The sequence below is a fragment of the Bidens hawaiensis genome, unplaced genomic scaffold (genome assembly GCF_021521415.1).
Source record: "Bidens hawaiensis isolate Kalapana, Puna unplaced genomic scaffold, B.hawaiensis_p1.1 tig00035151_1, whole genome shotgun sequence".
NCBI lineage: Eukaryota > Viridiplantae > Streptophyta > Magnoliopsida > Asterales > Asteraceae > Bidens > Bidens hawaiensis.
The window spans coordinates 74,105-99,030 of record NW_027496128.1 but is presented as its reverse complement, the minus strand read 5'-3'; the positions used below and the strand labels follow the sequence as shown (position 1 = coordinate 99,030).

The 24,926-nt window shown below is 34.7% G+C and overlaps 1 protein-coding gene, 1 long non-coding RNA gene and 2 pseudogenes across 4 annotated transcripts; 2 read left to right on the top strand and 2 right to left on the bottom strand.

Moving 5' to 3' along the window:
* Positions 1-435: 435 nt before the first annotated feature.
* Positions 436-3,060, top strand: LOC143587127 (uncharacterized). Its single transcript, XM_077068505.1, has 4 exons — positions 436-439; positions 541-599; positions 2,148-2,252; positions 2,852-3,060. The coding sequence occupies exons 1-4, from the start codon at positions 436-438 to the stop codon at positions 2,891-2,893; spliced, it is 210 nt and encodes a 69-aa protein (XP_076924620.1). The 3' UTR covers positions 2,894-3,060.
* An 8,102-nt stretch (positions 3,061-11,162) lies between these two features.
* On the top strand, positions 11,163-15,551 carry LOC143587121 (respiratory burst oxidase homolog protein C-like; annotated as a pseudogene). The gene is made up of 13 exons (XR_013144821.1): positions 11,163-11,812; positions 11,956-12,118; positions 12,198-12,246; positions 12,380-12,493; positions 12,632-13,054; positions 13,135-13,518; positions 13,606-13,701; positions 13,817-13,932; positions 14,019-14,121; positions 14,314-14,381; positions 14,477-14,991; positions 15,215-15,375; positions 15,541-15,551. The product of XR_013144821.1 is annotated as a respiratory burst oxidase homolog protein C-like (transcript).
* A 900-nt stretch (positions 15,552-16,451) lies between these two features.
* Positions 16,452-17,455, bottom strand: LOC143587117 (uncharacterized). Its single transcript, XR_013144818.1, has 3 exons — positions 17,393-17,455; positions 17,196-17,306; positions 16,452-16,544 (listed from the first exon to the last, which is right to left on the bottom strand). It is a non-coding gene; the product is annotated as an uncharacterized LOC143587117 (long non-coding RNA).
* Positions 17,456-19,966: 2,511 nt separating this feature from the next.
* LOC143587116 (calnexin homolog) lies at positions 19,967-23,756 on the bottom strand (annotated as a pseudogene). The gene is made up of 6 exons (XR_013144817.1): positions 23,637-23,756; positions 23,499-23,571; positions 21,575-22,690; positions 21,095-21,166; positions 20,889-21,002; positions 19,967-20,371 (listed from the first exon to the last, which is right to left on the bottom strand). The product of XR_013144817.1 is annotated as a calnexin homolog (transcript).
* Between the last annotated feature and the right edge of the window lie 1,170 nt (positions 23,757-24,926).

The following is a 24,926-nucleotide window of genomic DNA, read 5'->3' as shown; positions in this document are numbered from 1 at the left end:
TTATACCCAGTCTTACCCGAAAGCTGGAACCGGTTCACCCGGAATTGGGTTTTCCAATACCTGAAACTGGGTTTTTCAAATACCTGATCTATACCAGAAATTACCTGAAAAATACTTGAAAAAGACCCAAAAAAATACCCCTACAAAGTGCAACCTCTTAAAAAACTAAGTCTATACCCGGAAAAAAATCTGAAAAAACCTAAAAGTAGGGTTTTGTCAATACCCGAAAATTGGGTATTCAAATAACTAGTTTTATAATACCCGGTTCTATACCCGACCCGAACCCGATGCATAGTGTATAATTTTTAAAGGCAATACCCGTAACCAAACCCGACCCGAGTATTGCCAACACCCGATTTCTCAATACCCCGGGTATTGAAAACCGAGTTTGTGCACCTCTACCTCTACCACTACCAGTAGGAAATAAGCCATAGAATGGGCTAGTTCCAGGCCCAAGAAAGCGAAATGATACCAAATAAGTGAATAACCGAAAACCAAGACAGTGATTGGTTTGTGAGTGAGGGTTTAGGTGGGTGTGAGGATGCAAGGGTCTAGCTGTGGAGCTGGTGAAGTGTCTCAGCGAATCTGATTGTGTCAAGGTAATTATGTCAATTCTATTGTTTCGGTATAATATCATGAGGAGGATCATGCTCCTCTATTTCTATTAGATGAGTAATGGATGATGATCTGCTTCTGTTATTATACTTACACCTTTATATTTTAATTCGGAGGATTTCATTTTCTGCTGAGGGAGCTTAACAATTGATCATGTTAATAATAAGAAATCAATAACGGTTGGTTTATGTTACACTCACATGTAACTGTTAGGTTGTAAGGGTAAAACAGAACGTACACATGGTTAATAGGTTGCTGTCCTATCTCAACTAGATTGATCAGACACTCCCAAGTTAGGACATAACTTGCAACTCGTGTTGGCCTTATCAAATAGATTGAGCTTCAACGGTTGTAGTTTGAGTGGGAGCAATCCAAAGGCGTGGGAAGTTTGTAGGAATTGGATTTCGTATGTCTTGGATATCTTTGTAAGTCGTGTATATCGCTTTCAGATTAAAGTATTTCGTGGGTACACGAAATAGATAATCGGTTAAGGCAGAAAATGTATTTTAAAGAACGAGATGTTCCTTTCTGTGGAAACGAAGTTGTAAAATCTGTATTGAAATCAGACCAGATGAGAACTACATATAGGGTCGAACCATCACATTAAGTATGTTAAATCGTTACAACCCTTTGTGAAGAGGTATGATAGTTGGGGTGTAACAAATAACAATTATAACGGCCTTGCACAGTTATTAGTTGCAGTCAGTAACATTGCTTAGAGTTGCCACTAAGCATAGTTATTACTTTAAGTTGTCACTGATACATTGTTGTAACTGTTGCCCATTTGCTAAAGCTTCACAGTTGCAGCTGATGACCAGTTGCCACTGATCATCAGTTCTTACTGAATTTGTAGTGATTGCCATCGACCTAGGTTGTTGCTGATCTTTAGTTACCACTGATGATAGCAATTTGTAGTGATTATCAGTCACTTTTGAAGATTAGTTTTTCTCCATCCATAGTTCCATACAGAATTGATGCACATTCATGACCCCGGCCAGGGATGTTGGCCCCTAGTTAATAAATAAACCAACATAATATTAACTAAACTTATAGTTATCTAAGAACTAGTTATTAATAAACCAACATAAGTAATTAAGGAAACTAAACCAAAACCGAAAATTGCATGACTTGTTACCCAAGAACTTTCGCATAAGGAAACACTAGTTCTGAAAATTGCATTTTCACCCTCATTTCTCAAGTGGATCCATTCATGAAAGGTAAGGGCCAGCGAGATTTACGTGGTTGGTGACGCTTAGGTGAGGTGGGGTTAACAAGTTTTTTTTAGTGTAGGTTGAATCAGGTCGTGCAAGTTGACCCAAAACACTTTTGTCCAAAGTTTTAATTTTTTGAATAATGGATTAATGCATTGAATATGATTATGACTAAATAGTTCTAAATAATCATTTAATATTTTGAGGAAAGTGAATTTGGTCCTCTATTTAGCCTACTTTAACTAGTTTAAGATAGAATGCTTGTCATTTTAGCTGATGTATTGGTCTTTGCAAGAGCAATAACTAGAACTTGTTTTGCAGGTTGAGAACCGTTCTTTTAGAGTGTGTGCTAAAGAGAAAAGCCCTTTAATTTCTAGTGAATGTGTTGGTCTCAGAGAAACATATTTTAATTGCAAGAGAGGCCAGGTATAATTTTCATTCAGCCTTATAACTTATTCTACTTATTGCTTTTTCATTGAATATATATCACCGACCTTAAAGAAATTTCGTTTTTACAACCTTACATTGTTGTTTCTCGTGTTTACTAAAACTAAGCAAAGAGATTGACTAAATTTAAATGACTAAAATGCCATTATAGCTCAAAATCAAGTAATTTGATTTATAATAATAACCTGTGGATTCAGTATGAATGAAAATTTATCTTTATAAAGGCAGTATGAAAAATAATCTTTATAAACATGAAAAAGAGTCGGGTCAGGTCGACTCATCGGCTTCTTTTTAATGGTATAAGTAATTATCTAAAGCATAACAGTGCAAAACCTGCACTACTACTTATGCTATATATATATTTTAAATAAACAGTTGATGAGGTTGTAGCCTTGTAGGCAGTTAATCACATTTTAGGGAGCCATCTACCATATGATCCATTTCTTTTTGGGCTTAGTTTGGGAATGTGACCTGTTTGAGACAGACAAAATATAGTCTATACGCATTGAACCGTTTGCTAACCGAATTTTAGATTCATCTTATTTATTATGCCACGATATTGGGCTTTCTTGTTGCAGGTTGACATGAGAGCAAGGATTCGAGGGAATAAAGGCTACTAAATGGTTTTTTAGAATGACTCTAGATTGCCAAAACGTTTTTGCAACAAATTTCTTACTGTCGGTCATCCGAGATTGCAGCAACTAATGATTTAGGTTCCTGCTGGTGAACTTTTGTGTAACGTGCCCTGGTTTATGTAATATGATTGGATTTATTTGATGAATAAATAGAGTCAAGCCATATAATATAAATGTATATACATTTATTTAACACTTAGTGAGAAGAACGCGATGAAAACACCTGAACAAAATCCAGAAATCCATGTTATAACATTTACCATATACAGCCATAAGATTGAATTATGCATATTTCAATTGTAGGGACTAGTTAAACCTATATAAATCCAATTACTTTGACGTTATTACTTAGTTTAACACGGTTATATTCCACGAGGGTGGAAGGAGAGAATGTTTGATCATTTGAAACCATGTTTAATCAATTCGGCCCTAGTCAGTTTTTGTTATTCAGATTGGTATTTTAGCCCGCATTCGTGTGACACAACGTGCAGGTAACATTTTGTAGCTTCTGCCAAATTTTGAGAATTCATAAGTTTTTCAAGTCAAGTTTTTAGTAACTTATTGGATACATTAAACATCATCAGTTTTAAGAAATCATGGACTCTATTAATAAAACCCACTTAAAAACTAGAGAAATTTTGGCCAGGCCGGCCAGTATGGCCAGTATACGTTTCTGATTCTAGCTTTTCGAAATGTGGACCGGTATTACCTAATTGTTAAATTTCTTTATAAACAGGATCAATTTGACACTATTGATTTGACAAACACTGAGAGAGATTGTTAAACTCGTATTAATCTTTCCTAATTTGGAGGTACTATTACCTACAATTTGGAGGTTTGTTTGTTTGTTTGTTTGGTTTTGTGATTTTTTTTAATAAAACAGGTTGTGGTGTTTGAATTTATTTACAGAATTCTTGCCTGAATTGCACTCTTTGGTTCTTACTAATAATAGGCTTGATGACACAATAGCTATATGTTTTTCATCATAGGGCTTTTTCCTCTTCCCAAACTATAGAGTGAAATGAATGTTGTAGAAATAATGACCGGAAGAGGTCGGTTTTCATCTTATGCTACCCAGTATCTGCTTATTACTTAGTAGTAGAAAACAGTATTCGAGTGCTTTTTTGGGTAAGATACAAATGGAGGGTGACATGAGGAGAAAAAACAAACTTAGTGGGTGACCTTGCTATTGTATCTGATTTGTTTTTGCTTGAATCCATTTGACAAGCTTTTTAAAGCCGTCATCTTTTGACCTTTTACACAACTTATGCGACATTTTTGCCACTCGTGTGGTCTTTTGTGTGCGCATGTATGGTATCATATCATGTTTGGACCGATCCGGTTTTCACTTCCTTTGACCAAATCTGAACCGGATTGGTTTTGGTTTTGACCCAAATCCGGTTTTATGCACCTTCAAGTTTGGGCTTATTGGAATGTCAAGCCCAATACAGATTTGTTAGTAGAAAGAATCTTCGTTTGATTTTTACGCCGAATGGACGGTCCCAAGTGAATTGTAAAATATTTGACTTTGCATTAAATAAATAGAAGTGAAGGTACCAATTTTGACTAGTCAATTTCGTAGTATCTTTCAAACAGGTCAAATGGGAAAAATAAAAAAGCACGTATTTTTGCATGCATACATTCTAAATTAATTCATTACACTTAAATGATTTATGACATATGACTTTTTTAATCATTCATAAAAGTACAAACAAAAAAGTGTTATGATCGACTAGGTCCATTCGAATTTAACGATACTGAAAGTCAAAAGGTACCGTGTCGTCGTGTTAGTGTCTAAATAGGGCACGTGTCTAGTAGTTCGGAGTAAATAATTTGTTAATATAATGATTAATTATTAATTAGGTTTTACTTTACGACAACTTTCATTAAAAAACGCACAACTAATAAGATGATAAAATGCCTAAATAAACAAACAACTTTCAAAGTAATGAAGTCATAGGGGTTCCTTATTACTGAAATTGCAGTAGTTAATAGTTATGAATAAGCATTTACTCCACACCTCTTAACTTGTACAAATATGTATTGTGATTTCTTATTTTGTCTATAAGCAAATTAAGATTACCATTTAGCTCGATGACACTAAAATTACCAACAAATGTTGATATACGATACGGTTGTATCTATACTAATTAATAAATAAAGGTTTCCTTATGCCACGTGTCCTCTATCTAGCCCACCATTCCTCTCAATTTCCCGCCTCATACCACACTCATTTTACAAACTCGGTTCATATCCATACCCGACCCAATTAACAGAATATATACCATATATAAATAGATACTATAATTTAGTATTTTGTCATCCTACTTATTAATTAGAGTAAACTAATTTAAATATACAATATATCTTACTTATTTAAACATAAACTCTTAATTATGTTATTTTTGTAATTTATGCCATAATTATACTTCTCTAAATTAAAAAGATTCAACAAATATTTAAATATTGCTAATTACACATCATATTATGTTTGAATTTTAAATTTATGTTAATTGCATATTTTTGACATTTTAATCAAATTAAGGATATTGTTTTTTAAATTACATGTAATCCTTTAAAACTAAATTGATTGATTCATACTCAAAATAATTGTTCTGTTTCCAAATTACCGATTAACTCATTAAATGATTCATAATTCTATAATGTTATAAATATCATAACGTGATGACAAAAACATATAGGATTAACTCTTCTTCATCTTTTGGTAAAACGTATTTACATCCAAGTATGTTTTTCGTTTTTCCTGCATTGATCATCATATTTTGTAATATTTTATTAATTACCATACACAACAAATTATGTAATTAATTCTTCTATCAATGTCTCTAATACGTAATTGAGTCAAAAATAAATTTTGATTAAATTGAGAGACAACAGATAAAACCAAACAACAAGTGTGCTAACGAAATTTGGTAAATTGAAATGATTTTAATGATAAGGAGCTTAATATTTAATGCCGGCTCTAGGGTCAGTCAGGTAAGGCAACAGCCTTGGGCCTCCACATTCCTAGGGCCACCATAAGTTTAAGGATTTAATATTATAAAAGAAAATAAAAATAGTGAAGAATACTCATTTGGCCACAATAACCCCTTCATCTTGTGATTTAAACAATTTAGTTTTATATGTTTAACATTTATGGCATGTAATTAGATTTATATGTCTGATATGGTTTTTGGGTTAAAAATTGTCAAATGGAAAGTAAAAAATCGTTATTCAAAAGGGCTTAAAATTTTGTCTCAGATTAGGCCTTCAGGCACGTTGAGACAACCCTGTAAATATTTAACATCATTTTTATTTATTTAATATTCAGCTATCACAACTAGGTTAAACTTATAGGGAATGAAGATCCAAGTAAGCGTGTTCAAACCTTACTTTCCTAAGTTTGAAGAACATCTCCAAGAGAATTCATGCTACTTTATTTATAGGCCCGCGCTACCTAACAACAACGCAAAACCTAAGCATGTGAATTGAATGCCCAGAAAATCTTCCGTTGGCAAACAGATCTAAAATTGCACCAACTTTTAAGGGTCGAAGTACGGTTCCATTTTAGAAGACCAACTAATTCTATATTCTAGACTTGCGTTGATTATGCATTATTGTATTTATTTTTTACACTTCATTTTTTAACAAACATTTATTTGGTATTCAATCATTTAATATTTTGCATGTTTTGTGATAAATGTATTATTAAAAAAATATATATTATTTAACCGGAATGTATGCTTGTACCTTTTATATTTAATACTCAAATTTGTTTATCAAGAGTTTTTATTATCTATATTTCAAATGTTTATAAAATTAAATTTGTTAAACCCGTGTTGTACACGGGTATCTAACCTAGTTCATAATAGAATTGACTTAATTTCTAAATGTAGCAAATGAAACAAAGTCTAATACAATTATACAGATGTTCAAAGGAACTCACCAAAACAATCAATTCACTTGATGACTACATTCATCTAAGCAAGTGAATAACACCAGGAGTTGCTTCAATCGAGTTTCACACTAATAATTCCAAAACTTCAAATATCTTACATCTTTCCAAATTAAGAACTAGAACAAATAATATTAAATAAGATATATATATATATATATATATATATATAATTATTATAAGAATTTTTCACGGGTTTTAGATGGATATGGTCTTAGGTTATACCCGTCCAGTTACCCGATCCCGTTTACTCAGATATATATTAATATAATGTATAACTTGAAATATATATATAATAAGTATTAAGTTGGAATCCGTTAGAATACTTGTATTGGTTGTGAGTGTAGTTGAATATAAGAATATAAGAACGGACTCGAAAAGCATACCTAAATTGGTATACTCGCTAACCTAACTAGGATTAAGTAACAGTACAAGACATGATTATAGGATACGAGACAATCATTTTAAATATATATGTGTCTTGTATCCTAATCCCTATCAGGAAAAATATCAAGAACTAAAAGAAATATAAAATGCCACGTTTATAAAAGTGAACAATTATTGAAGATACAATAAAACAAAACTTATAACTTTTTGGATATATCTTTCATTTTCTTAATAGCCATAATAGCATTAAAATATCGCATACGAAACAGAACGTTACAAAAGTTTGATAATGAAGTGTGGTGGTATATTAAATGAAAGGATAGACTTTGTAAATGATATCTGAGAATCATTTAATGAAATAATTTCGTGCTTTCTAAATGTAAGTTTTACTTTTACTCCAACTTACATCAATAAATCTAAATTACTCTTTTGCTCAAGTTTAAACCTTTGACATCCGTTCTAAAAAGACAAACATCTCTACTAAACAAGTCAACCCCACCCCCAAACCCAACTAATTACCATCCGCCTTTGCATGGTGAGAATTTAACTTTGCCATGCATTATCCTCTTGTATACTTGTAAATTTTGAAAATGTTAAATTTAGATATTATTTACATATTAAAAAAGGAGAATGAGAAATGGTGAATATAAGTTTTTAACGTGACGAGGGTAAATGGTGTAAAGTTGTTGGGATGACGAATGGAAAGTGAGAAGTATAACACATGACCTTAGTGAATTAGGTTTGATTATGAGTTAAAATTAAACTTACGACAGATGTTTCGATTTTAAGATTTATATAAATATTTTCTTTTAGTATTTTATCGGTTAGGTTAATTCAGTTAACCATTGGTTAAGTTCCGTTTTGAATGTAGTTGGACTTATGTTAATTTCAACTAATAAATATAATTATATCTCAAAATATCAACACTTCTTCTAATCTATAAAGAAGAAAAACCAGCAACTAATAGTTTATTACAAAAAACAAGAACAAAATGTTTCTGACATATTCAAATGTAAAGGGACGTCCATCAATTGTGATTCTTATGGCCTTCCATCAATAGGTGATCTTATCTTATGGCTTGTTAATGATATTTAGCTGTTAGAAAAAAAAATCTGAAAACAAATCTTAGTGTAGAAGTTGCCAACAAGCGTTTAATTTGTATAATTTGCCAAAGATTTTGACTATGATAATATTAAAAAATAGAAAAAGATAACTGAACAAAACAAACTTTTAAGGCACATGAAATATTATTTTCAGGACATGGTATGGCTTATAGTGGGTGGTTTTATTGAAATTTCTTTCTAGACCATGAGTGTGAAATTTATTCAAAGAACAATTCTTGCTATGAAATTGTAATTAATTTCTTGTCCTGAATACAACTTATTGCAATGTATAGTTATTCTACAATTCATTTTGCAATGTAATGGGATAATAATATCGGTTCACATAATATTGCATAAGTATAATGGGTTTTTTTTCATGCATTTTCTGGAGAAAGTTTTCCTTTTCTTGGTTACAAAAGTTACACCGGTTACAAAATAAACGGGCTTGTTAATGGATCAAAACAAGTAAATAGCAAATTTCTTAGAGAAAAGACCTCTTTCACAGTTATTTTGTGTCTTTAAAAAAATTAAGTAGATTCTACAGTTATTTTGTGTCTTTAAAAAGATTAAGTCGATCCTTTGAAAAGATTAAATCGATCTTGCATAAACAGCGCTCGTGAGGATTCTCTCAATCGAAAAAACAAACAAAAGAAAACAAAGATGGCTTTAATCACGAGCTCCTGTTAATTAAATTAACCTTAGGTCATATAAACAATTATTAATTGATGTTTCCCCAATCCCCATTTGATCCCGTGTTTCAACAAAAATAATAAGAAAATTCCAAATTTGACCGCAGCCAGTTGTATCATAAGCATAAAGGCTTGCACATTCTGAAACAAGTGGTGAAGCACATGGATTTGTAAGTTGACTAGTAGTGGGTAAGCCTTAGGCCAAAAGTACTAGGCGGCATTTGAGGACGATAAGGGGCGACAAGGGGCTAGAACCCCCCCACCCCCCGGGGCGATTTTAGGGCGAATCGAGACGGGGGCGAGAAGCTTTTGTCGCATGGAAGAAGGGCGAATTGTGTGTGTGGGGCCGGCATGTATGCATATGTGTGTTATATATACACACATATATATATATTATTAAATATATATATATATATATATATATTATATTACTATTTGTAGTCCCTACACTATTACACCCCAAAAACAAATTCTCACATCTTGCTGACTAGGCGTCACACGACACAAAACGCCCCAATTTGTAGCCCCACACTACACATAGCCTAATAATTAATTAACAACGATCAACCTCATGCATAATTCTAAACTTATAATAATTGTTTAATTATTCCTTTTAACGGTTTTAAATATACCATAACCATGACGTCATAACTATTTACGTCTAGCTTTCCTGATTTAAAATTTCTTTACTAAATCAGTTAAATCGTGATAACTCATTTAAGGTATGGTTAATGATCTGTAAGAGATAACGTGACGCCTCCCTCACACATACACACTAATCCGATGAGACGTCTCGTGAACACTCACGTACGCTCTTGAGGCTATAAAACCATATTATAGTATTTTATTAGCGAACAATTTGATTTTTCTTAATATTGTAGTGTAACTTTTAAAAATAAATGAACAGTTTATTTAGGTTTTTTTTTCTTATCATTGTGATATAAATATTAGTGAAAACATAATAATTTTTAAAATAGTTTATATTAACCTTATATTTTATATATTAGTTTTATTTAATAAGTAACTATTTTAAGTTAATACATATTACTTGTAATAAAAATAAAAAGTTAAAATAAAGGGTGAGTGAATGAGAGTCTGAGATCATAAGTAACATACATAAGTAGAGTAAAAATATAAAAGGCGGTGTCATGATATTAAGACGGTAGTGAAACTGATAACTCATAGCCTTAATAAATGGCCTTGAAACTTGAATCCCTTGATATTTTTGAAACTAAGGAAACATTTCATTAACTAGAACACTACAAATTAATACTATGAGGTGACATGATCAAATTGCAATCAAAATCCAAATGAAGGAAACCCTACTACAGAAAGTTTATATACAATTGAGACAACGAGTTTAAGTGACCCCTAGTTGCTGTCTGGCTGGTTAATTGCCAGATTAAGTAACATATGCAAGTGTTGGTATATAATTACGTTTTAAGTATGCTTGAAGCTTAAAATTGTATCAATCCATATTTGAATCATTATAAAGTTACGTTTTACATAGTCTATTTTTTTTCGGTGATGATTAAAACTTGAGATCATAACATGTTGAAAAAATAATTCAATGGAGTTTTCTCATAATGGTGAATGATCTCATTGATAGTATTTCTAGATGTACCGAAACTTGAACATTAAAATCAATATAAACAGTTGAAATCACGTTTTAGCAAAACTCGTATGGGTATTTAAGGTAGTCCGAACCACTGATTAAAAATATACAAAACACTAGTGTTACAGGTTTCGAGACATACGGTGAAAAAAAAGTACATATTTACATTGTTACTATAAAAAGAAAAAAACATTCTACATAGATTGATTGTATTATATATATATATATATATATATATATATATATATATATATATATATATTATCTACAGAGCGTTGACTAATTCTGAGACACACACATAAACGCCGCTAACTTGGAGCCTTCTTCCTTCTGGAATAAAAAGACGAAGGAAACATTATTTACTATTATACTATACACAGAACAGAAGCTGTCTAATTAGACTCACTTCAACTTCACCTACTAATATTAATTTCACCCCTTATTTAAACCTCATTCATCATCTAAACCTTCATATCATTCACCCATATCTTACAAATATATATCTTCATTTAAATCCAATAATTCTTTTATTATTTTTTTTTCTAATTCTTATTATTTCTTCACTTAAGTTTTTCAATCGTCGAATTAATCACCGAAAATGCGAAAATTGAGTTCCGATGACGGCCACTCCGACACGGAGGTGTACGGCGCCGACCGGAAATCATTCAGCGGTCCATTAAACAAACGCACCACTCGTAAAACCACCAAATTCAACCTCTCGGAAGACGGCGGAAGTGTACGCTCCAGAAACAACAACGATGATTACGTGAAGATCACGTTAGACGTCGGCGACGACACGGTGGCGCTTCACAGCGTCAAGACCGCCGGAGGTGCTGACGTGGAGGACCCCGAGCTGTCGTTGTTAGCCAAGGGTTTGGAAAAGAAGACGCCGTTGGCTACTTCCGTGGCGCGAAATGCGTCGGCCAGGTTCCGACAGGTGTCGGAAGAGCTTTAAGAAGTTAACGTCGTTTAGGCGGCCACCGGTCGGGAATATTGACCGGTCAAAATCGGCGGCTACTCATGCCTTGAAAGGGTTGAAGTTTATTAGTAAGACCGGAGGGGCGGCCGGGTGGGCCGCAGTGGAAAAGCGGTTTGATGAGTTAACCGCTAGTACAACTGGTGTACTTCCACGGTCACTTTTTGGAGAATGCATTGGTAATTATAATAATAATATGTTTATTTACGTAGTTTCGTTTATAGCGTCTTGCTAGCTGTCTTTTAATAAAAGTTAAAAAAAACATTTTTAAGTTGTAAAAGTGGTTTTTTTTTTTTTTTTTTTTTGTATATAATTTCGGCAGGGATGAACAAGGATTCGAAGGAGTTCGCTGGAGAGTTGTTTGATGCACTTAGCCGGTGAAGGAATATCACCGACGGCAATATTAATAAAGCTCAGTTGAAGGAGTTTTGGGACCAAATTTCTGATCAAAGTTTTGATACACGGCTTCAAACTTTCTTTGACATGTAAGAATGAATTCTTCATATTTATTCATAGATTACTAATCATTTACCAATTTATTTATATATTTGTTAATAAATTTAGGGTTGATAAAGACGCCGATGGTCAGATAACTGAGGAAGAAGTTCGAGAGGTATGATCTCGTTTAATCATCGATTCTAGTTAATGTATATTTATAGCAAAGCCAGTCAAAACTAGTGACTAGTTTTTGAGATATGTATGAGTTTCTAATCATATTTGACACACTAATTATTTATGTTGTACAGATTATAAGCTTGAGTGCTTCCGCAAACAAGTTATCGAACATTCAAAAACAAGCGGATGAATACGCAGCACTGATCATGGAAGAGCTGGACCCTGACAATTACGGTTACATCATGGTACACAATCTTATTCATTTTGTTTCAACAACATTTAGAATACATAATCAATTTTAAGTAGAAAGCTACAAGAACTACATAATACACTTATACAAATTACTTTTTTGTTAATAATCTTTATTTTCTTTTAAAATCTAGATCGAAAACTTGGAGGCATTGTTATTGCAAGCCCCGACAGAAGCCGTGAGAGGCGAAAGCAAGAACTTGAGTGTGATGTTGAGCCAAAAGCTTAGAAATGTGGACTATCGGAACATATTCCAGCGAGGATACGATAGAGTTAAATACTTTTTAGAAGATAACTGGCAACGCGTTTGGGTGATCGCGCTCTGGCTCGGGGCAATGGCGGGTTTGTTCACTTGGAAATACATTCAATACAAAAACCGGGCCGCTTTTGATGTAATGGGTCATTGTGTTTCTATCGCTAAAGGCGGGGCCGAGACACTCAAGTTAAACATGGCTCTAATATTATTACCCGTGTGTCGAAACACCATCACATGGCTTAGAAACAAGACCGGGCTCGGTACCGTGGTCCCATTTGATGACAACCTTAATTTCCACAAGGTGAGTGTCGCTCTATCGCGGTCCTGAACGTTCATTTTATGTAAGTCGTTAACTTTCTAACGTTTGTACTAAACTTTTAGGTGATTGCGGCTGGGATCGTGGTTGGAATCGGGCTACATGGAATAGCACATTTAACGTGTGATTTCCCGCGGCTTCTTACTGCACCCGAAGAGAAATACGAGCCGATGATTCAATATTTTGGTGAACAACCCGATAACTATTGGCATTTCGTGAAGGAGCCTGTGGGGTGGACCGGGATCGTTATGGTGGTTTTAATGGCGATAGCCTTTACTTTAGCCACCCCGTGGTTCAGACGCGGTAGACTCAATATACCGAAACCGTTTAACAAACTTACAGGTTTTAACGCGTTTTGGTACTCCCATCACCTTTTTATTATTGTTTACGCGATGCTCATTGTTCACGGGATCAAGATTTACCTAACAAAAGAATGGTATAAGAAGACGGTGAGTACAAATTTTAAAAGATTTGTTGTATGGATGTTTTTTTTTTTGCTTATCGGGCTAAAAATGTGTTTTCGTTTGTGATGATAGACGTGGATGTACGTGGCGATTCCAATTTTGCTTTATGCCGGTGAAAGATTACTCAGGGCGTTAAGATCGAGTGTCAAGCCCGTTAAGATGTTGAAGGTATGAGAATACATAATCTAAATCGGCCTGTTTGTAAATAAACGGGTCGAAGCTGACATATCTGTTGTTAGTGTGATTGGTTTTTGTTTGACTGACAGTATTTTGCATTTTGAAGGTTGCTGTTTACCCTGGAAACGTATTGGCGCTTCACATGTCAAAACCGCAAGGCTTCAAATACAAAAGCGGGCAATACATGTTCGTGAACTGCAAGGACGTTTCTCCGTTTGAATGGTGGGTCCCGTGCATAACCCGTTAAAAACACTAGTTTTTAGTGGAAATGTTGTATAAAACTATAAACTAACTTAACTATTATTCAGGCACCCATTTTCAATAACTTCTTCGCCCGGAGATGACTACCTAAGTGTGCATATCAGAACCCTCGGTGATTGGACCCGACAACTAAAGACCGTCTTCTCTCAGGTACGGGTTCTTAGTTTGATAATTTTCAGAGGTGTGTAAATGGACGGGTTGGGCCAACGGAGTTAAAAGTTGTACAGTTGTTTTGCCCGATATAAATTATTGCGGAAGTTATATAAAAACGTTTTGGCCCGTTAACAAAACTTATTTTTAGCCCGTTATCTTTTCAACTTACCTGATTTTGGTCGTGTGCAGGTATGTCAACCACCCGCTAATGGCAAAAGCGGGCTCCTAAGAGCCGATTTCCAAGGAGACAATCCTAAGTAAGTCACCTGTTTCCCATTTAACAACCCAAAAACCGACATGTTTATAAAAAAAAACCCAATTCCTAACTTTATTACATCAACTTTATCAACAGCTTCCCGAAAATCCTAATTGACGGGCCATATGGTGCACCCGCACAAGACTACAAGAAATACGACGTGGTGTTGCTAGTGGGCTTAGGCATTGGTGCAACCCCTATGATCAGCATTGTTAAAGACATTGTGAATAATATGAAAGCCAAACAGGAGGAAGCAGGAGCTTTGGAAAGCGGCAACGGGCCGAAGAACTCCGCCAGCAACTTCAAGACAACACGGGCTTACTTCTACTGGGTCACTAGAGAACAAGGGTCCTTTGATTGGTTCAAAGGGGTCATGAACGAGGTGGCGGAAACGGATCAAGATGGTGTCATTGAGATGCATAATTATTGTACAAGTGTTTATGAAGAAGGTGATGCTCGGTCGGCTTTGATCACGATGCTTCAGTCGCTAAATCATGCCAAGAATGGTGTTGATGTGGTCTCGGGTACTCGGGTCAAGTTGCATTTTGCTAAGCCTAATTGGAGGAGTGTTTATAAGCGTATTGCTCTTACGCACACCGGTCAACGTGTCGGTGAGTTTCTAATAATATTATTACATATTTTTAATATATATATATATATATATATATATTGTAATAAAATACTTAATACATAACTATTTATAAAGGGAATGAAAAAATCAGGCCAAGTTGTGTTAGGTTGTTAACATGAGTTGACATGTACCTACTCACCTTTTAAAGTATTTGACTATATATATTTATTTTATTCTGACATTAAATTTTACAAAAATGACAGGGGTATTCTATTGTGGAGCAAAAGCACCAGTCAAAGAGTTGAAACACCTTGCTTCAAGACTACCACCAAATTTGACTTGAATTATAGTATATTAATCAGAACAATCTATAATCGGATGATGCTAATTTCACTAAGCATTATCATTCATGACTATTTTGCTGGTATACTCCTTTTTAACTTTTCAATTCAAATAAATAGATAGAATTTTTCATTTTTATTTGTTTGTTGTATAATAATTTGTATCTATAATTCTAGTATTTGTGTATGTAACGTTTATATATTTTTATGTATGTATATCAAATAGTAATATAGTAATGAAAATACAGTTAAGAAATAGAAATCAGAGTTGTATCAAACAAAAGTTGGAACATATAGAGAGACCAAAGCATATTGATGAAGCTTACACCAGACTCAAACCTCGTCACAATCAAAATTTAACATATGTAGCCCTCTAATTCATAATCGTAAAAAAACTAGGCCTGTAACAAAGCCCTTGTACCTGGTCGAGTTTTAACATATTTGAATTCAAAGCATTGAATCCCTTAAAATAAGAATCGAACATGGTATTTATTCTACTGATATCCAGTTTACTAACAAACTACGCTAACCAAGTTGTTACCGATTGGTAGCAATTTGCTACTTAACCCCAGTACCCTTTTCAATGCGATTTTTCACCATCCATGTCGAACTAACTAGTTTCCAATGAAGAACATTTTAACACGATCCCCAGCAGTGTGTCCCATTGGACCCAATAAGGGATCAGCCTCTTGGAACGATACCGAAGCCCTGGAGGTTCATTAGTATCAAAAACCATAATAATATTGCACGATTGTGTGCTCTAAAACTCGTAAGTTATATCAATGTTAACTCATACTAATGCATATTGTGAATATTTCAAACATCTGCTGAGAGGCACCAGTCTAGTCATACCAAAAATTCTTCAAAACAAAACTTTTGTATGTGTACTTTCCCATAAAATTTAATAAACTATGGTTGAATTCATAAAGATAGGAATAATGGATGCTAGGTTACATAATCCATGAATAATCTCCATTTACAACATCATACAAAAAACTTTTCCCTTTCCCTGTACACCACAAAATCTGTGTTTTAACAAAAACAACAAAAAAAGCATCCTTAAAATACCAACTAAACACGCTACCAACTTCAAGAATCCATGTCTCATCAGGTGTCACGTCTTGTCCTTCTACGTAGAGGCGCCCCCCCCCCCCCCCCACATCCTCGGTTTTCTCTTCCCCTTCAACTTCAGCTTCTGCTGTGTTCGAGCCTCCCCTTCTTCCTTCTTTTCCGGTGCCACAGTAACCTTTGTCTGTAAAATCAAAATTATCAGGCTCATAAATTTGCCAAAATCACCATTTTCAACCCGTTTACTTGCTAATGTGTCATGATTTCAGCCCACGCGCTTGTTAATAGGTCGCATTTTAAACACATGCACTCGTGATGGATTTGTTTTCAGCCCATTAACTTTAGTGCGGTTTCGTTTTCACCCCATATACTTGGTAATGGGTAATAATTTTGACCCATTATACTGTTAATGGGCCGATTTCACCACTCCACTTAATGGGTCGATATGGGTCCTCGTTTATCTTAATCAGGTCAACTAAAATGAGAAACTAATGTCAAATGGTTTTTGAGCACAAAGACTATTTGAAGTGCATACAAACTTTGAGCCGGGTCATGTTTTACTTATTAACGGGTCGATTTGGGTTTTGCTATATCTTAAACAGGCCAAACTAAAAGTCTTAAAAAGAAAAAAAATTATACAGCTCTCAAAATTGTTTTCCTTAGATCCAGAAAATTCTTTTATAAACGGGTCTATTACACTATTATCCAAAATAATATTGTGTCTTTTCTATCCTAATTAACCAAAGAGAGCTGGCCCATTTTGACCCGTTACCCGACCCAACTATAGTGACACATTTAATTTCATAAGAAAGGAAGGGATAAGTTTGATCCTTACCGCTTTCTTCCCACCAAACAACTTCAACAAGATGCTAACGAACACAACCACCACCGAAACAATGACACCAATTGTAATGTTTGGTTGTGTTCCAGCCTTCTCAATAAGTTCCTGCAATACTAGAAAAACCATGTTTTAATTTTTAAATACACACAACATGAAAACCAAAACATTTTTCTCTATCATTATCAACTTACCAAAACTTTTTCCTTATAGTTAGCCTAGAAAGACACGTAAGCAATATTGTAAAGCACATTAAAAATTGTTGGCGTGCCTTTCTTAGGCCTTGCTAGCTAGCCACAAGAAGAAGGTTTAATGTGCTTTACAAAATTGTTGACATGCCTTTCTTGGTTAGCCACAAGGACAACGTATTGGTAAGTCGACAATACTAGAAAATTATGCTTTGGTTTTCTTGTTGTGTGTATTTAAACATGATATTTCTGGTATTGCAGGAACTTATTGAGAAGGATGAAACACAACCATACATTACAACTGGTGTATAGTTTCAGTAGTTGTCGTGTTCTTTGGCATCTTATTGAAGTTGTTATTTGGTGGGAAGAAAGAGCGGTAAGGATCAACTCATCATTCTCTTTTTTATGAATGAAACTTAATGTGGCACTAGAGTTGGGTCGGGTAACGGATCAAAATTAGTTAAAATGTTTCAGCTCTATTTGGTTAATTGCGATGACAAAACACAATATTATTATGGATAATAATTTAGCTGACCCGTTTATCAAACACTGGATTTGAGGAAAATTTTGGAGGCTGTATAAACTTGTCCTTTGAAGCAAGTTTTTTAAGTTGGCGCGTTTGAAATAAAACAAAAAACCCATTAATAAGTTCAAAGTTAGTGCGCATTTCAAATAGTCTTTGGGATCAAAAATGTTATGGCATTGCTTTCTATTTCTCAGTTAATTTTTTATTCGACCTTTTTTAGAAACATACGGAATCCATATAGACCCACTAAGTGGGTCAATGTTATTGGCTGAAATCAAACTATTAAAAAGATACATGTGTTAAAAACACGACATGCTTAACAAGTAATTGGGTTGAAATCGTGACCTTTAAACAATTAAATGGGTCAAAACCGGTGATGTTGATTAATTTATGAGTCTGATAATTTTGATTTTACAGACAAAGGTGGCTCTACCCCATATCCCTCACTTTTTGAGTGTTTCTGGTCACATGTAGACCCGAGTTATACGATAATGTAATTTAGAAATCGATATTGAAAAACCGAGAAGAATTAAAAGAAATTGGACATTAAAAGAAACCATAAGTAGCTTGTTTGAATTAAGAACACAATTTATCCATATATATAACAAAATGCTTGCATGTAGCAGATAGATAAAACAACAAATTAGATATAATAAACTTAATCAAATTTGTAACTGCACAAAATAAACCAGTTAATCAGTTACTACTTATTAATCCATAAACTATAGAACACCGAACCACAAAACACAGATGAAATCAGTTTGCTTACAGCGTCTGAAGAAGGGTAAAGCTGTGAAACCAAGCAACTAATCAAAACAAAACAATACAACGATCCCATCTTGCTCTAAGTTGGGTTAATTACTTATGACTTGCAAGGAGTTGGGATGAGTTGATCCGCCCAATTATATATATATATATATATATATATATATATATATGTATATATATATATATATATATATATTGCATGTTTTATTTAATCAACGGCCAAGATCTGCGGGGGATTATGTTTTTGGGTAAAACTATTGACTTATTTCGTGAGTTGGCATTGTACTATGATTGTCCTACATTAAACAGAACGAATGAAAATAGAATTTTTACTGACAAAACTCATAACTGCATAACAAACTTTCCTTTTATAGAACATTGCATTGCAACTTTATTACACCGCCTTAATTTACCCGCAGATTACTTTTTTTCTAAGCAAATAAAAATTTTCCAAACGTAAAAAAAAGTACATTTTCTTATTACACCTAAATATTTTTTTTTAACGGGCAATGAATAAATTTGGCTACTTGTGGTGACTTAGGCTAAGGGGTATAAACTATACACCACTATCCCTCGTTCTTTTCATTCGCCACATCAGCGTCACGTCAGCTTTCCCTCATCATTCTCCATCACCTTTCACCACCTTTCAACCAAAGAAATACACCACTCTTTTCCTCATTCTTCACCATTCTCTATTTCTTACATTTCTTTTTTATTTAATACATTTTTTATATTTAAAAATATATTTGAAATTATAATAATTAATAAACTAAATTGAAATTCATAAATTTAAAAAGTGGAAACGATTACATCAGATGAAGTAACTAAAAAATGATCAAGAATAACAATGGACACGACTTTTGGCCCAAGTGACCAACACCCTTTCTTTAACGTTTTAGTTATTGTTAATGAAATGTCCTCTCTGGGGGTTGAACGGTTTAGATTTTGCAGAGTATGTTTATGCCCTTCTTATGCTAAGAAACTAGGGGTTTCAGCATGTCATAAACTCATCAATCATCATGTTCGTCTAACTTGCTTTCGCCTTGTCGTAAACTTATCAAAAAACTTGATAAAAGTGTGAATGGAACCCAAACACCGCCTGGTTGGACACGTGAAACAGAAACTTGTGTGGTCTACAATCTTAATTAACTATCATGACACAGTATAATGATGCATGATAACCAGAAACCCACATACCACAAACATATGCATGAATAACCAGAAATCCACAACTAGATGTTAATCTTAAACATTTGCGGAGAGGCATCAGTCATAGAAAAATTCTCAAAAAATAGAACTTTTCTATTTGCACTTTTCCATAAGATTTAATCAACTCCTGAATTCAGTATTTGTGTGGATATTGTTGGTAGGAATAATGGATGCTAGGTTTACATAATCCATGAATAATCTCCATTTACAATGTCATACAAAAAACTTTCCTTTTCCTTGTACACCACAAATTCTGTGTTTTAACAAAAACAAGAAAAAAAGCATCCTTAAAATACCAACTAAAAACACTACCAACTTCAACATACCATCTCCCATTAGGTGTCAAGTCTTGTCCTTCTACGAGGAGCTGCCCCTGCATCCTCGGTCTTCTCTTCCTCCTCACCTTCACCTTCACCTTCACCTTCAGCGGTGTTTGACGACTCCCCTTCCTTCTTTTCCGGAACCACAGTCACCTTGTTTGTCTGTAAAATCATAACTATCAGGCTCATAAAACTAACCAACATCACCGGGTAACATGTCACGTATTCAACCCGTTTATTTCTTACGGGTGGCTTTTCAACCAGCCCCATTCAAACGTTAATGGGCCAATTTCACCACGCTTACTTGCTAATGGGTTGATAAGGGTAAGATAAAAAATTACTAAAAAGAAAAAGTAATGTCAAAACAAGTTTGAGCCCATAGACTATTTGAGTATTTGAAGTGCATACAAGATGCAGGTCATGTTTTACGTAGAAACAGGCCAAAAGAAACTTGCTTAAACGGAAAAGCTTGTACAAGCCTCAAAATTGTATTCCTCAAATCCAGAAAATTGTTATATAAACGGATCAATTATACACTATTATCCATAATAATGTTAATTTTTGCTTCATAGTTAACCAAAGAGAGTTAGACAGCTGACCCACTTTGACCCATTAGCTAACCCAACTATAGTACCACATTAAATTTTATTAACAAAAAAGAGGACAAGTTGGTCCTTACCGCTTTCTTCCCACCAAACAGCAACTTCAACAAGATGCTAAAGATCACCACAACTACCGAAACAATGACACCGATTGTAATGTTTGGTTGTGTTTCAGCCTTCTCAATAAGTTCCTGTAATACCAGAAAAAACATGTTTTAATGTCTAAATACACACAACACGAAGACCAAAACATTCTTCTCTAGTTAGCAATCTATCAACTTACCAAAACTTTTTCCTTATAGTTAGCCAAGAAAGGCACGTCAGCAATCTTGTAAAGCACATCAAACACAGCTTTCTGCAAAGATTCAAGTAAACAATCAGAGAAAAGTTTAAAAAAATATAAACGAGTAAATTACTATTTTGGTCCATGGGGTTTAGCATGTTAAATCATCTTTGTCCGAAAAGGTAACCTTAACTATTTTGGTCCATGACACCAAATCCGACACTCCGTTAGATTTTTCTGATAAGTTAACAGGGTTTTTAGTAATTTCACATTTAAGGGACTAAAATACCCTCCAACTTAACAATTACATAAAAATCTAAACTGACTGAAACATCCTCTAACATGATAGAAAAATCTAACAGAGTTAGTGTCAGCGACCAAAACTGTTACAAAATGCAAACCTCATGGACCCAAAATAGTAATCTACTTGATATAAAAACATCAAGAAATTTTATTGTTTTTAATTTGCTAGTTATTTACCTGGATTCCTTTGAGCCCGGCTGGTTCTTCAGCCTTCTGTTTCTCTTCTTCCACCTTAAACTTAGGCTTCCATGTAGTATCCCTAATTTCAGCTGCGGTTTTCTCGTCACTCGCTATCAAAATATTATCAAACAAGATTCCATCTTGCATGGTCCAGATCTCGATACCAATTGCAGCAATAGGCTCAAAGTCAGGTTTTTCAAGTTCAAAGTAATCCGGGTTTGGAATCTCACGAGGCTTCCAGTTACCCTTGTAAGCCGGATTATCAATAAGCGGTGCGTGCCACTTGCCCTTGTAAGCCGGGTTCCTCTTTAACGGCCTCCTCCATTCACCACACCCAGGTGCAGATTCACATTTTGGGTTGTCAATTTTGGGTGATTCCCATTCACCATCCTCCTCATCATCCCAGTCCTCAGGCTTAACCGCTTCCGGGTCGTCAATCTCCTCAGGTTCATCTTCTAACCACCCCTTGGGTTTCTCAGCTTCCTCATCTAGTATTTCCATTGGTGCATCCTCATCCCAATCATCGGGTTTTGTTGCTTCCGGGTCAGGGATCTTGGCCCGTTCATCCCAATCTTTGGGCTTTTTATCATCCGGGTCGGGTATGGTTTTTGCAGGGATTAAAGCGGGTTCAAAGTCTTCAGACGATAAGAAATTAGCCTTCTTTTTCTCTTCTCCGTCAATCAAGATAACGAGCTCGTTGTCGGGTTTTAAAACAGCGGTGTATACGTGGGTTAATTTGTCTGACGGGACGGAAGGTGGGAACTTGAGATGGTGTTCAATGTACTCTCTGCTTTTCGGGTTTTTGTGTTTTAAAATGAAGTGGACTTTGTTTGTTGCACCGCATTTGTCGGGGGCCGAACATGATTGAGTATGGTGACTCATTGTCAAACCCTTTCGCGGTCCAGCCGGCCTCTTGTGGGCGAAGGTATTTTAAATATGCACCACCGCATTCAAGGCCATTTTGTAGACGGACTTCGAATTGGAGAACGATTGTACCGTCTTTGAGCTCGACTGGTTTTTCCAGCTCCTTGACAATTGCATACTTTTTAGCTTTCTCACTCACAAGAAGACCATAGTCATCATGCCCCTCACTTTTTGAGTGTTTCCATTCACCTATGGACCATAATTATATGATAATAAAGTTCAGAAACTGATATTGGAAAAAAAAACAAAATAATAAGAGAATTTTGAAACAAAGTATATGTCTAAACATCCACATGAGTGATGAATTAAATAAACAACAAAAAAATAAAAAGGAAGTCAAAACTAATCAAGATGATTAATTATAGCAGATAGATAGGTCATTAAGTTAAACCCTCAAGTAATTAATTGACTTGACTTGACATAACTTAGGTCATTAAGTTAAACCCCTGATCATTCCATGGCCAAAATTAAGTTAAAATCTTAAGACAGCCTCAGACCCAAAGCCCCAAATTGTGTATATTCATAGATTACTGGGTACATTCATATTAATTATTTTATATTTAATGGAAAAAGAGGATGTGTGATTTGGATTCTCATGAAATAATGCATTTGGCTTTAAAACTACGACACTTCCCTTTCTGGAAAAAATGACATAACTGTGTTTGAAATTTGAAAATGACTTTTAACTAATTTGTACTCTATGGTTTGGTGATCTGAAAATGTGTGACAAAAGGCTGTTAATGCACACAAAGTTATTATACCCTAACTCAATAACCATTCACATAGTTCAAGCAGTTATCTCATACAAATGAAATTAACATACGAATAACAACTAGAGTAATTACACTACAAAAATAAAATAAATTTAAGAAATAATAATTAGTCTAGTTCAAAAACGAAGTATTAATAGTTATTATTTATTTGTATTGTTCTCACACACTAACAGTTTATTAAACCACTTAAAAGCTAATAATAAGTAGATCACAGGAACTGATACCTGAATAATCTTCCTTGTCAGAGACGATCCAACTCCCCTCAAAAGGCTCATCAAACGACTCATAAAATATCTTCTGCAAACAAATCAAAAAATAAATAAATTACACAACACAGATCCACATGAAATCACTTCACTTACAGTGTCAGTTGAAGCGTAAATCTGTGAAATCAAGCAGCAACTAATCAAAACAAGACAACACAACTGCAACGAACGCATCTTGTGATCTGCCTTGTTGATGAAGCATCTAGAAACAGAGGAGACTATCTATGAAGTGTACTTTCTGTGAGTTGATTGATGATATTAATATAGATCTGCAAGGAGTTGCTCATGCCCAATAATATCTCATGCCACGTTTAGTTGACCAATGAAGAGTGGACACGTGTTAGTGTTACGACATGCAGCTTCTAGTTCGCTATAACCAATGGCTTTGATACCAATCTGTCACACCCTCAAAATCCACTAACGGAGTTTTACCGTCAGAGGGTGTGAACTGGCAGGATCGGAATCATCAGTTATAATCAAACCATAAAATAAAGTTTCAAAACCATGAAAACGTTTACGAGTAATTAAATGCGGAAGCGTAAAAACCTTTAATCAAAAGTTGCGTCACGCAGGACGACTTAAAACCAAAGATAATCGTTAAAAATAAGTTTGCAGGACAAAAGCGTTTTCAATCAATGCATGTTCCTAAACCGCGCGCGCCCGCCTCGGCTACCTGAGAATAACATACTAAAAGTGTCAACACAAGGTTGGTGAGTTCACAAGTTATATAAAATAAATCGTTTAGCGTTTGCGTTCAGCGTTTTACGTTAAGCGTTTTGCGTAACCACGTTACGGCGTTTTGCGTTAAGCGTTTTGCGTAACCACGTTACGGCGTTTTGCGTTACCAGATAGTGTTATGTCAAATTATATATCGATAGGTAGCTAGTCTATACAACAAGTATTACTAAGTGTTCGACACCGAAGCTGACTCGTTTAGTAAGTGCCTTGTCACCAGGTCCTCCAGACCATGGTACGTGTTAGCCAAAATTACACCCGCTCGACCTCCAGTCGAGTTTAGCGTTGGGTGGGGTTTGTCAAACCCAGTAGTACTACTCAACAGTGACTCGCTATTCTAAATATTAACCGGTTCGATGTGTAGGACTTCAAATATTTCGTTTGCCACTTAGCCTTTACAAGTGATATATAATTTATAACAAAATCTTAAATGCGTTGTGGAGTATGTTATCTCCCCCAAGTGAAAAGCGTTTGAAAACAGTTTAAAGAGGGGAAAGTGAAACTCACTGTTTGCGAAGAATTTCCCAAAATAAATCACCAAGATGCGCGTCACCGAAAAACTCTCTCTAACGTTCTAAGACAACAAAGAGATTTTTCTAAGTGTCGGAATATTATCGAGTCTCTAGACCCGGCACGTAATACCTATGCACA